At 40.9% G+C, this 17987-nt stretch overlaps 1 protein-coding gene across 2 annotated transcripts in view; it reads right to left on the bottom strand.

Annotated features, from left to right (window-relative positions):
* Positions 1-17987, bottom strand: part of TMTC1 (transmembrane O-mannosyltransferase targeting cadherins 1) — a 309847-nt gene that overhangs the window by 261855 nt on the left and 30005 nt on the right. For both annotated transcript variants that reach the window (XM_061417505.1, XM_061417504.1), the window contains exons 3-5: positions 16218-16291; positions 12396-12572; positions 5896-6087 (exon numbers count right to left, since the gene is read on the bottom strand). In XM_061417505.1, the coding sequence (XP_061273489.1) occupies positions 5896-6087; positions 12396-12572; positions 16218-16291 (443 nt within the window). The remainder of the gene's footprint in view (positions 1-5895; positions 6088-12395; positions 12573-16217; positions 16292-17987) is intronic.

Here is a 17987-nt window from a genome sequence, read left to right as displayed (position 1 = left end):
AGCACACTGATTGAAACCGCCCACCCTGGCCAGGCACCATAGTAACTATTTGCATGAATTGTTTTATGATAGGAGATCCTGACAAGGAATACGGAACTAATAAGCCACCACCAACAGGAGAAGTTCGGGAAAGTTCTAAAGGAGACACCGTGTGTCCGTCCACTTCCCAGAATCCCTCTCGCTAGCATCCATCTTAGCTGAGCAATGCGTGCACCACCAGGAAAGATTCTGAATTAGAATGATTGGCCAAAGACCACCCGGAAACTAATCCCATCACCATAAAACCCAAGACTGGGAGCCACACAGCAGAGCAGTTCTCCTGGGTTTTCTTACCCTACTGCTCTCCACCCAGGTGCCATTTCCCAATAAAATCTCTTGCTTTGTCAGCACATGTGTCCCTCGGACAATTCATTTCTGAGTGTTAGACAAGAGCCCAGTTTCAGGCCCTGGAAGGTGTCCGCCTTCCTGCAACATGTAGACTAATTTCTGTCAGCCTAATGCCATCCATGCAATGCAAATACATACTAGCAAGAAAAAAAAAATCCATAAAAACATATTCCTTGCCTGTATACTGCAGGTTCACCAGTTTCAGTGTTTGGAAAGTCACATTCCAGGGTTTAGAAAGTCATAAAGAATAATAATATTTATAATTCTGAACTACTACTAATGATGCTGCTGGCTGCCAGACCAAATGGCCACTGTGTGCCAGGCACTTATTTACAGACTTATTACCTGTTTATTACTATAGCTCTGAGTCCTGACAAACAACCTGTGAGTAAAATGTTACAATTAGTTCCCCTTTTGGGGAGATGAGAAAACTGATGCTCTCAGAGATAAAATAACTTATCCAGGACCTACTAAGTGAAGGATTCATGATTTAAACACTATCCACAGAGATCTTCAGAACTAAGATAACATTGCCTCTTTGAGCTTTTATTTTCTTTACCTGATCACCTTCTGAAAAAAGGACAAGCATAGTTTTTAAAACTAATTTTGATATTAATCAAATTTATAGTCAAATACATGATACCTTTCTTTTCCAGAGAAGGAAAATACATGACAAGTTTCCTCTCAAGGAAGGATAATGGTCCTTCTTGCTCACAAACATGTTGACTTAGTAAGATCCTGACCCAGTTCCTGTCGTATTGTGTCCTGCTCTCCAAGCATCATTCTTTCTAAATAGACTGGGGCTCGGAGTTAGAAAAAAAAAAATTTTTTTAAGCATATCGCCTAATTCAATGTATAAGCACCAACAGTCTATATTAAAGCCAGTCAGGAGAGGCCTCATTTGTGGACCCACAGATGGCTGCAAGAATCTTCTATCACTGAGAGCTGAGCAGGGAGGCCAGCTGCACAGAGCATGACATCACTGCCCTGCCTCCTCCCCAAGGCCAAGTTCTCACCTGGGATTCTAGACTTCAGAGCACAGCAAACAGGCAAAGCACGGGATTAGTGGCTGTGCAGTTGTAATTCCAATCCTGACTTTACCACTTACCAACTATGTAAATGTGTTAAATGACCATTTAAGCTAAGATCTTCCATTTCCACCTGATAAGCAAACTATAAGATTTACCCTAAACAAATGTGATGGCTGCATGGAATACCACGTAGGAAGGGCTAGCCCACTTCCTGGTACCTAGTGATAGATAACAGATGTAAAGCTTTCTTCCCCTCCTGAAGGACCTTCTTCACTGGAGTACTGAAGCTCACATTGTTCTATAAGAAATGACTATTAAATTTTCTGGAATTTTGCAAGCCAGTTATTAAATACAGCCATTATTTAAAATTAAATTAAATAACTTATAATAAATTATATGTATATATATTCTATATTTATATCAGTTATAATATTATATATCTTTTATAATAAAATGAATTATATAAGCTTAAATAAATCAAGCTAAAAATGAAGGTAATGAGTACACAAATCATATCATTTCCTAATCAGTTTTCTTCATTTTACTTTTGTCTATGCTCCTGAGATTATTTACATCTACAGTTTATTGGGCAGTAGAAATGCTTCAAGATGGTGGGCTATGGCACACCTCTCCCAACTCCAGTTTCAGCTATGTCATGTTTGTAGCTTCAAATCAGCCAGGGTAGGAGTTACATGGAAATCTGTAAACACAACAAGTGAGGATTTACTTTCTTTGGACAGCCAATGATTAAGCATTACCAGCACACCACTGGTATGCGTACTTCATCTTATTCCTTTTTGCTCCTGCACTTACCTCTATATTCTCTACAAGTTATTTACATACATACACACACACATCCATTAAATTTAAAATAAAATGAAAACAAAAACCTCACATGCCTGCAGTTAACAGGCATGTTAACTGCCTGTTAACATTTCTTTATTGCCAAATTTACTAAAATGTTCTGCTGCTCCTGCTGCTGCTGCTAAGTCACTTCAATCATGTCTGACTCTGTGCAACCTCATAGACAGCAGCCCACCAGGCTCCCCCGTCCCTGGAATTCTCCAGGCAAGAACACTGGAGTGGGTTGCCATTTCCTTCTCCAGTGCATGAAAGTGAAAAGTGAAAGTGAAGCCGCTCAGTCGTGTCTGACCCTCAGCGACCCCATGGACTGCAGCCTACCAGGCTCCTCCGTCCATGGGATTTTCCAGGCAAGAGTACTGGAGTGGGGTGCCATCGCCTTCTCTGACTAAAATGTTCTATTTTTGCTTAATTTCAATACTTTCTTACCATCTACCCATTAATTTATTCATTTCACAAATACTTGCACAACTACGATTAACTAGACACTATAAGAGGATCTGGGGATACAACTGAGAGCAGAAGCCTATACAATCGGATCTGTATGGAACTCAGTCACTGTATGTACACAGTCCGACTGGTGGAAGTCAGTCACACTGCAGCCTGCCTTCTGTCCCTTCATGAGAGTCTCCAATGATCTATTTATTCTTTTTTCTTCTCCTTTGCCTTCCTTAAAATATTTACAATTTCCCCAGATGTTTTGCCCTCTTTTTTTCATACCCGGTACTAAAGAGTCAAGATTAGTTCAAGGTTTTGACAGTTTATCGCTCTTCTTTCTTGCTCAGGAATTTCATGCATTTCTGTGACTTTATCCTTTCCCAAACCAACTTTTCCTCTAGCCTTTCCATCTCAGTAACTCACACTACCATCCACCCAGCAGTTGAAGCTAGAAACCCAAACACCCTCGATTCTTGCTGTTCCCTCACCCCTTTACCCTAAATCGTCAAGTCCTGTTAGATCTATATTTAAAACGTCTCCAAAAGCCACCTTATGCCTACATCTCAGGCTCCATCACCCTCAGCTAAGACCTCTTTTCTCCCCTCAGTCAGTATGAAAGTCTCCTTGCTTTACTCTTGCCCCTAAATAATGCACTACAAGAAATAAGACTGAACATTTGTAATATAACCACATCTTGCCACATTAAACAAGCAAACAACAACAAAACCCTCCAAAGTCTCCCCATTCCACTCAGAATAAAATCCAAATTCGCTCCCATGGCCAAAACATTCTTCATCATCTAGGCCTGCCCACCCCCTGAACTAGCCCCTTCCCATCCCCACTTGCTAATTATCCCAAGGCCGGACCCCTCTGTGCAGATCTGAGCAGGGTGAGCTCCTCCTCTCATCCACAAGGATTCAGAGACCTTCCCTGACCAATCAATGGGAATTCGCCCCAGCCAGGCTCACCCACCACTCTCCACCACACTGTTCACTCCTTGTTGGTTACTTAGTGTCTGTCTTCTTCTACTGGAAGGAAAGCTACATAGGGGCAAGGATCTTGTCCTCCTTAAACCCCAGTACAGCCCTGGTGCCTGCCTGGAACATGCCGGGCACATGGCAGAAATTCAGTAGGTCTTTGCTGATGAATGAATAAGTGGAGTATGATCTAAAAGACAGGTAAAGGCAGGACTAATTGGAAACAAAGACACCCGAAAAGAGGGAGTTGTCTGGGACTGTAGAGAAGAATAAGAATAGCAATCTGCTGCTCCTGCTGCTGCTGCTAAGTCACTTCAATCATGTCTGACTCTGTGCGACCCCATACGCGGCAGCCCACCAGGCTCCCCCATCTCTGGGATTCTCCAGGAAAGAACACTGGAATGGGTTGCCATTACCTTCTCCAATGCATGAAAGTGAAAAGTGAAAGTGAAGTCGCTCAGTCACATCCGACTCTTAGCGACCCCATGGACTGTAGCCTACCAGGCTCCTCCATCCATGGGATTCTCCAGGCAAGAGTACTGGAGTGGGTCACCAGTGCCTTCTCCAGCAATCTGCTACTTAAGTGCTAATAGTATGAGTCAAATTTCCATCTTTATTAAATTCTTACTTGACCATGGCTTGAGTTATTTTCAAAGGGAAGTTGCTCAGTCGTGTCCAACTCTTTGCAACACCATGGACTGTAGCCTACCAGGCTCCTCCGTTCATGGAATTCTCCAGGCAAGAGTACTGGAGCGGGTTGCCATTTCCTTCTTTCAGTGACAAGCTAATTTAGCCAAGTACCTGTTCTGATGAATCTATGATAATTTTCATGGCTAGGTCAAAAGATTTTTTAAAGGGAAAGAAAATTTTGTACTTTAAAGAAGATCTTCCTGAACCCTCAGAAACATGCCTGAGAGGCAGCATCCCCTGGGCTACCTCATATACCTGCGTTGTAATAAATTCCTATTGAGAGGGTAACAGGCAGGAAGGCTAGGGGCCCCCAAATGGAGGAAATAGGCTGGAAATATCAGACATTTTTTAATCTCTCTTAAGTGGCAGGAGGAAACAAACTACAAGTGTCAGATTTTTTTTCCCTTCTCTATACAGAATTAAAAGAAGGTTTCTTTCAAAATTCTGTGTTGTCATGACAACACCTCCTTCCATCTGAACTTAACTTTTCTCAAACTTTGAGCTAACTAATGCAGGTTTTTTTTTTTTATGGAAATATTTTTCTTAAGCTATGTTAATGAACAATGCATTTACCTTAAACTCTGTCTTTCCTCAAGTTGGTTCCACCTAAGACTCAGATAATGGCCCAAAAAAGCAGTATGTTTTACTCATACAATTGTTCACCTCATCTATGTTAATGAGATTATGTATTTGCTTGGAAACCTGCCTTTCTTCAAGATTCATGTCAATCATTTTATGGCCCAGATGACTCACCTTGTGCCAATGCAATCTCAAAATGCATGTTGTGGGTGAGGGGCCTGGTGCCATTCTCTGAGTTATGAGACATTTCTTTTCTCTAATTAGCAGCCTGCGAGTAGGTATATAACTTCCTGTTAAAGACTAGCAGGGGGACACTCTTTCTGCCCCCTTCTGATGTCTATGTCAGAAGCTGTCTCTTTTATACTTTAATAAAACTCTAATACACAAAAGCTCTGAGTGATCAAGCCTTGTCACTGGCCCTGGATTGAATTCCTCTCCTCCAGAGGCCATTTTTGAATCCAAGGCCAAAAATGAATCCTGGCATTTTTCACGGCTCAGCAACAACCTTTCATTATCACACACCAAAAGCAGGAAGTCAGGGTAGGGGAAGGCAGAGCTCTCCTCCCAAAGAAAACTGAGGGGCCTGTGCCCTGATGTGCAGGGCTCTTCCCCCAGGGAAGCAGCAGAATGCTTGTACTGCTTAACTGAGGCTTCACAGCCTCATCTCTTCTTCCAAATAACAGCAGCCAGCAGGGCTTCTACTTCTTCCAGCTACTCCTTTCTTATCTGATATGACACAGGGAAGGCCAGGGATAGGGAAAAGAAGGAAGGAAGAAGGAGGAAGGGAAATGGGGAAGGGAAAAGAAAGGAGGGTAACAGGAGTGGGGGTGTTCCAAAGAAATGACTCGGTGCTTCACTTCTCCAGTGATCCCCCTGCAACAGGTGATGCTGGATGGTGAAAACACACAAGGTCAAGGAGCCCAGTCCAGTACCTCATCAAGGACCACACAGCTCCAGGAGACACAGGGAATCCACTGCTCTTGGGTTCAGACGGCATGGCATGGCAGCCACCCCAGGCTCCTTTGTGAGGGAACCGCTGCTGCTTCCCATTCTCCCGGAGAGGGTGTGCTGTCGGGGAGCTTCCAGGCTGCTGTGGGCTGCGCTGATGGATGACCCCGTTGCTCCTAATTGTGAGGAGGAAACAACGTCAAAAGGAGCAACAAGACCTGCAACAAGGAACAGCATCCCCTATCCCCTCCCCAAGCCCTGTTCCTTGGAAGCAAATATTCATCAATCTTTTAGCTCTTTTGTTTCTGGTATTTATCACAATATTTTAAAAATAACATTAAATAATAATGTTATTTCCAATTTTAGAACTTGTCATATTGGCTCATTACAAGAGAAGATGTATATTCAATCCTCTTATGTGGTCACCAATACACATACAGACACTCTTCATTTCTTATCTTCCTCATACATTTCTCTCATAATAAATATAAGTTGAATTCTCATAACTTAGCTGAAGGGATATTTGGGATTTACATTATTATGATCTTGTAAAATTGTGTTCACAGATGATCCATGCAACATATTCTCATATGTTCTTCCATGAATCCTCTGAGATATATTCCATAACATTAGCTGGGCAAAAATTTTAAAGTCTGACACTACTCAGGGATGGGGAGAATGTGGAACAAGAGGATTCTCATCCACTGCTGCAGTTATTTCAAGAGAATGGCTCCACATCAATACACTGAATGTGTATCTATCTGTGGGCCCACAACCTCACTTCTGTGGTTATGCCCTGGAGAAACCTGCAGGTATGTGCACACAACATTTGTTTGCAGCATGGTATATAATAACCGAAAAAGGGGAAACAACCTAAATTCAGAATCCAAAAGGATGGATGCGTGTATGCTAAGTCACTTCAGTCCTGTCCGACTCTTTGTGACCCTAAGGATTGTAGCCCGCAAGGCTCCTCTGTCCATGGGATTCTCCAGGCAAGAATACCAGAGTGGGTTGCTGTGCCCGCCTCCAGGGGATCTTTCCGACCCAGGTATTGAACCCACATCTTTTATGTCTCCTGCGTTGGCAGATGGGTTCTCTACCACTGCACCACCTGGGAAGCCCTTATTCTAAATTAGCAGATAAGAATTTCTGGGAAAAGGAGACACAATTTTGTGAGATTCTCAACGAGTTAAGACTCTCCAATACAGGCAGATCCTCTGAGCTCGTATCCTGCTACTAATGTGAGCCCAGGCTCTGGGCTGCAGATGCCCTGGGAGGTTACTGGCCCCAGTCACATGTGCCCCATGGAGGCAAGTGCTCAGGGGTAACCCTGTGAGTCTGGAGTTACACAGACAGAGTCTAAATTGGGGATGGGTGACCCTGGAGAGGTTACTTTCTATGCCTGTACTTTCTGCTCTGTGAAACAAGGGTAACAGTTGTTAGTAGTAAGTGACTTCATATCTGTAAATGGCATGGTCCTATTCCTGGAACATAGCCTTCACTCAAGAGATACTGTTAGTGACCAGGTATTGCCAAGAGAAGACTCTACACATGGACATCACCAGATGGCCAACACTGAAATCAGACTGATTATATTCTTAGCAGCCAAAGAAGAAGAAGCTCAATACAGTCAGCAAAACCCAAGACCGGGAGCTGACTGTGGCTCAGATCATGAGCTCCTTGTTGCCAAAATCAGACTTAAATTGAAGAAAGTGCAGAAAACCACTAGACCATTCAGGTATGACTTAAATCAAATCCCTTATGATTATACAGTGGAAGTGAGAAATAGATTTAAGGGACTAGATCTGAGGGACAGAGTGCCTGATGAACTATGGACGGAGGTTCGTGACATTGTATAGAGACAGGGATCAAGACCATCTCCATGGAAAAGAAATGCAAAAAGGCAAAATGGCTGTCTAAGGAGGCCTTATAAATAGCTGTGAAAAGAAGAGAAGCAAAAAGCAAAGACGAAAAGAAAAAATATAAGCATCTGAGTACAGAGTTCCAAAGAATAACAAGAGAGCTAAGAAAGCCTAACTCAGCGATCAATGCAAAGAAATAGAGGAAAACAATAGAATGGGAAAGACTAGAGATCTGTTCAAGAAAATTAGAGATACCAAGGGAACATTTCATGCAAAGATGGGCTTGATAAAGGACAGAAATGGTATGGACCTAACAGAAGCAGAAGATATTAAGAAGAGGTGGCAAGAATGCACAGAACAACTATACAAAAAAGATCTTCACGACTCAGATAATCACGATGGTGTGATCAGTCACCTAGAGCCAGATATCCTGGAATGTGAAGTCAAGTGGGCCTTAGGGAGAATCACTACAAACAAAGCTATTGGAAGTGATGGCATTCCAGTTGAGCTATTTCAAATCCTAATAGATGATGTTGTGAAAGTGCTGAACTCAATATGTTACAAATTTGGAAAACTCAGCAGTGGCCCCAGGACAGGAAAAGGTCAGTTTTCATTCCAACCCAAAGAAAGGCAATGCCAAAGAATGCTCAAACTACTGCACAATTGCACTCATCTCACGCGCTAGTAAAGTAATGCTCAAAATTCTCCAAGCCAGGCTTCAGCAATACATGAACCGTGAACTTCCAGATGTTCAAGCTGGTTTTAGAAAAGGCAGAGGAACCAGAGATCAAATTGCCAACATCCGCTGGATCATGGAAAAAGTAAGAGAGTTCCAGAAAAATATCTATTTCTGCTTTATTGACTATGCCAAAGCCTTTGACTGCGTGGATCACAAGAAACTGTGGAAAATTCTGAAAGAGATGGGCATACCAGACCACCTGACCTGCCTCCTGAGAAATCTGTATGCAGGTCAGGAAGCAACAGTTAGAACTGGACATGGAACAATGAAATGGTTCCAAATAGGAAAAGCAGTACGTCAAGGCTGTATATTGTCACCCTGCTTGTTTAACTTATATGCAGAGTACATCATGAGAAATGCTGGGCTGGATAAAGCACAAGCTGGAATCAAGATTGCTGGGAGAAATATCAATAACCTCAGATATGCAGATGACACCACCCTTATGGCAGAAAGTGAAGAAGAACTAAATAGCCTCTTGATGAAAGTGAAAGAGGAGAGTGAAAAAGTTACCTTAAAGTTTAACATTCAGAAAACAAAGATCATGGCATCTGGTCCCATCACTTCATGGCAAATAGATCAGAAACAGTGGAAACAGTGGATGACTTTATTTTGGGGGGCTACAAAATACAGCAGATGGTGATTGCAGCCATTAAATTAGAAGATGCTTACTCCTTGGAAGGAAAGTTATGACCAACCTAGATAGCATATTCAAAAGCAGAGACATTACTTTGCCAACAAAGGTCCATCTAGTCAAGGCTATGGTTTTTCCAGTGGTCATGTATGGATGTGAGAGTTGGACCATAAAGAAAGCTGAGTACTAAAGAATTAATGTTTTTGAACTGTGGTGTTGGAGAAGACTCTTGAGAGTCCCTTGGACTGCAAGGAGATCCCACCAGTCCATCCTAAAGGAGATCAGTCCTGGGTGTTCATTGGAAGGACCGATGTTGAAGCTGAAACTCCAATACTTTGGCCACCTGATTCGAGGAGCTGACTCATCGGAAAAGACCCTGATGCTGGGAAAGATTGAGGGCAGGAGGAGAAGGGGACAACAGAGGATGAGATGGTTGGATGGCATCACCGACTCTAATGGACACAAGTTTGAGTAAACTCCGGGAGTTGGTGATGGACACGGAGGCCTGGCATGCTGCGGTTCATGGGGTCGCAAAGAGTCGGACACAACTGAGCGATTGAACTGAACTGAATCCTTGTTACCTGTTCTCAGTTCTTTTCTACCAAGTTCATGACTGTACTCAGGTCCTCATGTAATTACTTACGTAATGTTTGTCTTCCCCCAGCACTGCCCTTTGTGGGAAGGAATCTTATCTGTCTTATTTGTGGCCAGGCACAAAATGGGAATGCATTAAACAGGTGGATAAAATGATGCAGGAAAGAAAGAACGCCTCCACCTACGCATAGATGCTGGTGGTTGTGAGAGCTAAAAGTTACTAAAACCAAAAAACCCCATAAACTATGAAGTATGCAACTTCCAAGCTACATATCAGCAGTTATTATTTTTTTCATAGAACTTTCAGCAGTTTGGTATGGTGAAGGTCAAGAAAATTACTAAAGCACTAAAAGAGATAATTATCCTCTTTGAAAAAAGCCTAGCTCAATAGTGACCAAATGAAGAAGAAAGGACTATAAGGAACCATGTGTTGCGGAGTCCTAAGACCAAAGGAGCTAAGACTTCGAGTATAAGTATACACAAAAGAATGCTGCCTGCCATCAAATTATCAGCCACTGAAGCTGGCCCCATGTGTACCCTAAGGGAATTCAGAATGGAGAAAAACAGGATACTGACCCTAGACAGCTGACATGCATATCAAAGGAAAAATTTAATGAGCCCAGACTCTTGCATCTTTCAATATACTGCAAAGCACTAAATCATTAACTTGAGATGTCTGATTTTTTGTGATTAGCACTCTTTTGAGTTTCAACTATAGGCTTTTTTCTCCCCAGCAGCACAAACTCATATATCGTAGTTCCTCCCTCACCTCTATGGAACAGTTCCCTTACAGCTATCTGAGGACTTTCTCAGGTTATAAGTCCTTAGTAATGGTCCCAAATAAAACGCAATTCTCAACTTTCAAGTTGTGTGGGTGTTTTTTTCAGTCGATATGAGGTGAAAATATCTCTGGACAGGACCAGAGGGGAAGATCTCCCGCCACTTGTCACAGAGCACAGGTGGTACACACAAAGAGGAGGCAGAAGCAAGTGGAGAGCCAGAGGAGCGGATAGGAAGGCCAGCAATGCAATTACTGCGGTGGGTCAAGAGGACTCCTATGAGCCAAGCGGAGGTCCTCTGGCTTTCCCGGTTTAAGCTTGGGTCAAAATGATAACTAGGCTCCTTCCTTTTACATGCCTCTGAGATTCGGAGAGACCTAACAGAGTACTAAAATCTATTTAAATTATCTCCAAGTACACCCAGGCAGGAAAGTGATCAGAATTTAATGACTCCTCTCAGCTTGTTGACATGCAATAGCACTGCTCTTATCTTTGTGTCAAGAAGTATAAAGAGGTAGCGAATGGGATAAAAAGGCAGGATTTTTTTTTAAAAGATAAAATTCTTCCAGACAAGGCCAGAGAATAAATCAGCTGCATTTATTAAAAGTTCAAATGTAAGGACCTTATAATTACTGAAAAATGGGGTTTGCATGTCAAATTGTTAGTAAATCCTGAGGAAGAAAATCACAGTATGTGCCTGAACTTTAAAACGCCTTAGTCATTCTTATCATCTATAACCCACAGGACAATATGAAAGTGCCTAAGTTTTTTAAATGAAAACAGGCTACTAAATAAACTTGCTCTTTAACTTGAATATGATATGCAATAATTATTCCTGTATGGTTTAGACTGATCTGTTGTAGAATTCCAAAAACACACCCCCCCGCCCCCCACCGCCCCATTCAAAATTTAGGTAAATACACCACCCCTCAAGCTAGTAAACAGACTCCAATTTAGCAGTGTTCTTTGAAGGATAGCACTTATGTGAATGCAGAGATTCTAGGCAAGCTGTTAACAAACTATTACCATTTGTAACTACTCTCCTGTGTGAATCAAGATTTCTCAGTGTTATACAAGCAAAACAATCTAGTGATATAAACTTGCAATTAGCATAGGTACTTTTCAATTCCAAATTTGGTGCTCACAAAAACTTTATAATCCTCATTGACACAAGTGTGAAGAGTCTGAACACATACAATGCAACTATCTTAAGGAAATAAGCCTTACTATATTATGGTTGGAGAAGGCGATGGCACCCCACTCCAGTACTCTTGCCTGGAAAATCCCATGGATGGAGGAGCCTGGAAGGCTGCAGTCCATGGGGTCGCTGAGGGTCGGACACGACTGAACGACTTCACTTTCACTTTTCACTTTTATGTATTGGAGAAGGAAATGGCAACCCACTCCAGTGTTCTTGCCTGGAGAATCCCAGGGACCGGGGAGCCTGGTGGGCTGCCGCCTATGGGGTTGCACGGAGTCGGACACGACTGAAGCGACTTAGCAGCATATATGGTCTAAGGTGAGGTTTGTTTTTATTTAGTCGCTCTGTCCTGTCTGCCTCTTTTGTGACCCCACAGACTGCAACCCACCAGGCTCCTCTGTCCTTGAGATCTCCCAGGCAAGAATACTAGAGTGTGTTGCCATTTCCTTCTCCAGGGGATCTTCCCAACCCAGGGATTGAACCTGTATCTCTTGTGTTTCCAGTGTTGGCAGATGGAGTCTTTACAACTGAGCCACCATGAAAACCCCCAAGATGAGGTTACATTTAACAGAATGTTGTATCTCTATTTTTTTAAAGAAAATTTGAAAACTATTGATTTAAGTAATTTTCCTTTGCATATCACGCACTGCTTGACAGCAAAACTTTGACATGACTTACGATTTATCATGATTGTGGGATAAAGAAAAGAGATCATAAACCAAGCACACGCCGAACACTGTGATGCCCGTCTCTTTCACCAGCATTGCACAGGTCCCCAGAAACAGACTGAGCAGCAGGAAGAAGGGAGAAGCCGTGGGAGGGAAACTTTCCCCAACACAACACTGGTCCACACTCCTGAAAAATAAAGTTGACATGGTTTTACTCCAAGAAGAAATATGGGTTGCTAAGAAATGCCACCTTTTAAAGGTAAGATCCAACACAGATTTCATTTTATTCTAAGTAGATGAGCAAAGATATCTTTAAGAATATAATTTGCAAAGGTGGGAAAAAGTAAATGACTGACAATGCTGAATTTGGTACTTAGATAAAAGCATATAAGTTATGGTAAAATATGGTATATAACAGAGGAACACTAAAAAACAATTTAAAATGCTAGTATATAGAGATATACTTAGTGACATGTAAAGATATTCAGGTGAATATATATTAAGTGAATAATATAAGCCACATGCGGAGAAGGCAATGGCACCCCACTCCAGTACTCTTGCCTGGAAAATCCCATGGACGGAGGAGCCTGGTAGGCTGCAGTCCATGGGGTTGCTAAGAGTCGGACATGGCTGAGCGTCTTCACTTTCACTTTTCACTTTCATGCATTGGAGAAGGAAATGGCAACCCACTCTAGTGTTCTTGCCTGGAGAATCCCAGGGACAGAGGAGCCTAGTGGGCTGCCATCTATGGGGTCGCACAGCGTCGGACACGACTGAAGCGACTTAGCAGCAGCAGCAGCAGCATAAGCCACATGCATGAACCCTGGAGCCAGGTTTCCTGGGTTCAGATCACAGCTCTGTTGTTAACTAACAAGGTAACAAGGGGCAGGTCAATGCCTCCCTGTGCCTCATCCTGTGTTTATCATCGTTATTATTATTGTTTTTGTGAAGGTGTTTTATATGTTTCTGTACAAAGAAAACACTGGATAGATACCAAAACACAATCATCATTAATATGATGAAAATACAGATGTTTTAGTCTTTTTCTTTTCTTCTGGCTGATCTGTTTTTTTTTTTTTTTTAATTGAAGAATAGCTGATTTACAATGTTGTATTAGTTTCTAATCTGTAGTTTTAAGTATATTTTCCATGAGAATATTTAGGGAAAACTTTTTTTTTTCTCAGCATAATTTCCAGCAGGGATTTTCTAAAACCCTCCAGTTGCTGTAAAGTCTTTTTTAATCTTACAAAACAGAATCGGCTCCCCAGCAAGAAACCTCACAGCTCCTTCTGCAGGTGACACACCAATTTGTTCCCCCTCCTTGGTAGGACAATACATCTGCAGTTGTGACGTCTCACTGTTATTGTTATGTCTTGGAACAACTGCCTAAATTATATTCCAAATTTGTAGGAGACAAGCTTTTTCTCTGAAGCTTGTTGACACCTAAAATTACTCAAAGTGCGAATGACCTGCACAACAGAAAGCTGTAGCAATGTGGCTTCTTACCACACAGGTACGGATAGGCTGCAGACCCACTCACATTCCCAAGTTTATTAACACACAGAAAAGGCCTGAGAGATCAAGTTCACACTCAAGAGTGATTGTTAATCTTATTCTAACACCAGAGTAAACAGGAAACAATTGTTGAATTTGGGTTTACATTTTTAATATTTTCACAACACTTGTATATAACTAGCAATGCCATGAGGATTTCCCAGGTGGCACAGTGGTAAAGAGTCCTCCTGCCAGTGCTGGAGACCCAAGAGACACGGGTTCAATCCTTGGATCGGGAAGATGCCCTGGAGAAAGAAATGGCAACCCGCTCCAGTATTCTTGCCTGGAGAATCCCATGGACAGAGGAGCCTGGTAGCCTACAGTCCATGAGGTCACAAAGAATAGGACACAACTGAGCGACTAAGCAAACACTCATGCAATGCAGTGGGAGGCTACAAAGCCAGGATAGAAGCTTGGTCCTATATTAAGAAAAGGTTTTGCTCTTAAACCAAAACTTTATAAGGTTTAATTAAGTTCATTCTTGACCCAAGGTCTAAGCTAGTTTACAACAAGGATTCTCAGCACAGCTCAGGGAAGATGATTCTTTGTTACAAGGGCTGTCGTACAGGCTTCAGAATCCTTGGCCTCCACTCACATGCCAGGTGAGCAAAAATATCTCCAGACATTGCAAATGTCCCTGGGGACAACATGGACAAATTTCTCCCATATGGAGAACCACTGGTTTAGAACAGTGTTCCTTGCAGTCACTGTGTTTTCTAAGATTATAGGCCAATGAACTGACCCAAAGATCAAAGTTTATAAATCCTTAACTAGGCATCACTCCATGAAGCAGGGCAATGGTTCACTGTCCCCCCTTTATCTGGGCCAGCCACTGAGTCACTGCCCCCATTACATTCTTTTCTTTTTTTTTAGATTTTTTAAAACTTTGTTTATTTTTAATTTAAGGATAATTGCTTTACAGAATGTTGCTGTTTCCTGTCAAACCTCAACATGAATCAGCCATGCTGCTGCTGCTGCTAAGTCGCTTTAGTCATGTCTGGCTCTGTGTGACCCCAAGGACGGCAGCCCACCAGGCTCCTCTGTCCCTGGGATTCTCCAGGCAAGAACACTGGAATAGGTTGCCAGTTCCTTCTCCAATGCATGAAAGTGAAAAGTGAAAGTGAAGTCATTCAGTCATGTCCGACTCCCAGTGACCCCATGGACTGCAGCCTACCAGGCTCCTCCCTCCATGGGATTTTCCAGGCAAGAGTACTGGAGTGGGGTGCCCCTCCCTTTTGAACCTCCCTCCCATCCCCACCCCTATAGGTTGATACAGAGTCCCTGTTTGAGTTTCCTGAGCCATACAGCAAATTCCCATTAGCTATCTATTTTACATATGGTAATGTAAGTTTCCATGTTACTCTTTCTATTCAACTCACCCTTTCCTCCCCTCTTCCCATGTCTATAAGTCTGTTCTCTATGTCTGTTTCTCCACTGTTGCCCTGTAAATAAATTCTTCAGTACCATTTTTCCAGATTCTGTCTATATGTGTTAGAATACGATATTTATCTCTTTCTGACTCACTTCACTGTGTATAATAGGTTCTAGGTTCATCCACCTCATCAGAACTGACTCAAATGCATTCCTTTTTATGGCTGAGTAATATTCCATTGTGTATTACATCCTATTTTTAGCCCACCCCTTTGCCTATGTGGCTATGTCACAACTCAGGTGAGAATCTGATCATCTTTCGGGGAAAGAGGCAATATAATGGGAGATTGTTTTATTGCTTTTCAGTCTCACAAAGCAAGAAGCTTCTGTATTTTGATGAAAGGATGTACAAATTAGAAAATCACAGTTGAGAAATAGTGCTTTCAATTCAGCCTTGTCATTTTAAGCTTTAAGCTCCTTTAATGAGTATAATAAAGAGGCGGGGGGGAACTAAGACCAAAATGAAAAGGACAAATTAAACAAATCATAGTTAAATAGAAGACAGGACTATACCCAGTATAATTTGGCTCAGAGCTGATTTCAAATTCCATTCTCAGTAAGAGAAATCAAGAAGCTAGAGCTTATCTTCCCAGCACTGGGATAGCAGTCCTTTTAAGAGGCTATGACATAGTTCAGAATATGGCTGGAAAACAGAACAGCCTAGTCTTTGGTTAAGAGACAGTTTCCTATGCCAAGTCTCCAGGAAGCTCACGGTTATCTCACAGCCAAGAAGCTTCCCTCCTCTCTCAGGAAGGAGCTCAGAAGCTCACACAAACACACACAGCAGAAACTCCCAGGGAAGAGCATGATTGTAAACACAGACAAGGGCATTCTTAGCCATACATACCTATTATAGGAGAGAAAGGCCAAAAGAAACAGCAGGCATGCCAACACATCAGCTCTGCCAACAATTCCAGCCACCTACAAATTTTGAAAAAACAAAAACCTTAGAAAACCACTTTCTCAGAGACCCATAACAGAAATGTATTTGTTTTTAGAGGAATGAAAGAAACAGTACACTAGAAAACACATTATTCTTCAATTTCTGATATATGACTTCTGGTTATCTTAAACATTTAACAATAATTTTAAAGAAGGAGATAAGAAGAAAGGGGCAAGATTTTCATGCTTAACTTTATTTTTAACCTTTCTTGACTATAATACAACTCATAATCTATCATAATATAGTATTACATATAACATATTTTCAATATCATACATATATTATACTTACAAATATACTATATACATTATAAATTCCTATTTTATATTCAGATGTTCTTACATTATTGTACTTACATATATTTCATTATTTTATTTATATTATAAATTTTAATATAATATGCTATATATGTAAATCATGTTATAAATTATATAATATAAAGTTGTTTGTATATTTATAATTTATATGTATATATTATAATTTATATATACTATAATTATGCAACATAGTATACATTATTATAACAAATATCACATTAATAACATGTAATAACATTATATACATCATAATATATAATTTTAATTACATCTAAAGATATAAATAATATAACAGAAAGACAATGAAGACTTGTAACTGTTACAAACCTAAGATTGATGTATACCTGTGGCGGATTCATTTTGATATTTGGCAAAACTAATACAATTATATAAAGTTTAAAAATAAAATAAAATTAGAAAAATAAAGAGAAAAAAAAAAAGAAGCTAAAAAGAAACAGTGACTAATGACCATGGTTTTAGAAAATATACATCACAACTGAATTATTAAGGTATAAAGTAGCATGAATTACACAACCTACTATCAAATGTTTCAGAAAATAAAAAATATTTCTATATATTGAAGGAGAAAGAAAGCAAGGATGATAAAGCAAATGCTGCAAAAGGTTAAAAACTGGTGACTCTGGACAAAGAGTAATATGGTCTTTACACTTCTTAAATTTGAAATTTTGTTTTCAATGTGTTACTTCAGAAAGGTACTGAAATGAAAGACAGGTGGGGGATAGATGCCTATTTATAAATATTTGTATTATTTCACTATTTAAAACGTGTACATTTCTCTTAACTATTTTAAATCCAAGAAATAAAATTATGAAGGAAAAACTAGGGTATGGTTAAAAGAAAGTTTCAAAGAAAAGCTCACATGGGGAGGAAGAGTTTGCAAGAGAAATAAACAGATTTGACATTCAGGCACAGAAAACAGTTTCACCCAAATCACAGAGGACCTGAAGCCCATGATGTGTTGAAGAATCAATCAACAGTTAATAGCAGAAAATAGATTTCTGGGAAATATACCTATAAATATCCTCAAATAATGAGCAAACTTTGCAGTCATAAAGGAAAGGTGATGACACACACATGGAGCTACACCACCCAAGGCTTCAATATAGACTCCTCTTGCCATCTGAGTGAGACTCAACTTTGTCATCTTTAAGTTCTGAGATTTGGTTTTGTTATTTTTAAAATGACTATTACACCCCCTACCTCATGTTACTGCTGTAATAAGTAAAATGATATATTGGGTTGGCCAAAAAGTTCTTTGGGTTTTTAAATGAACTTTTTGGCCAACCCAATATATAAAGTGCCCACTCGGTGTTGATGCCCTTCTGTCTTCCTTTTC

The sequence above is a fragment of the Bos javanicus genome, chromosome 5 (genome assembly GCF_032452875.1).
Source record: "Bos javanicus breed banteng chromosome 5, ARS-OSU_banteng_1.0, whole genome shotgun sequence".
NCBI classification, from domain to species: domain Eukaryota; kingdom Metazoa; phylum Chordata; class Mammalia; order Artiodactyla; family Bovidae; genus Bos; species Bos javanicus.
Note: the sequence above shows the minus strand (reverse complement) of the source record. Positions and strands in the feature narration are given on the sequence as shown.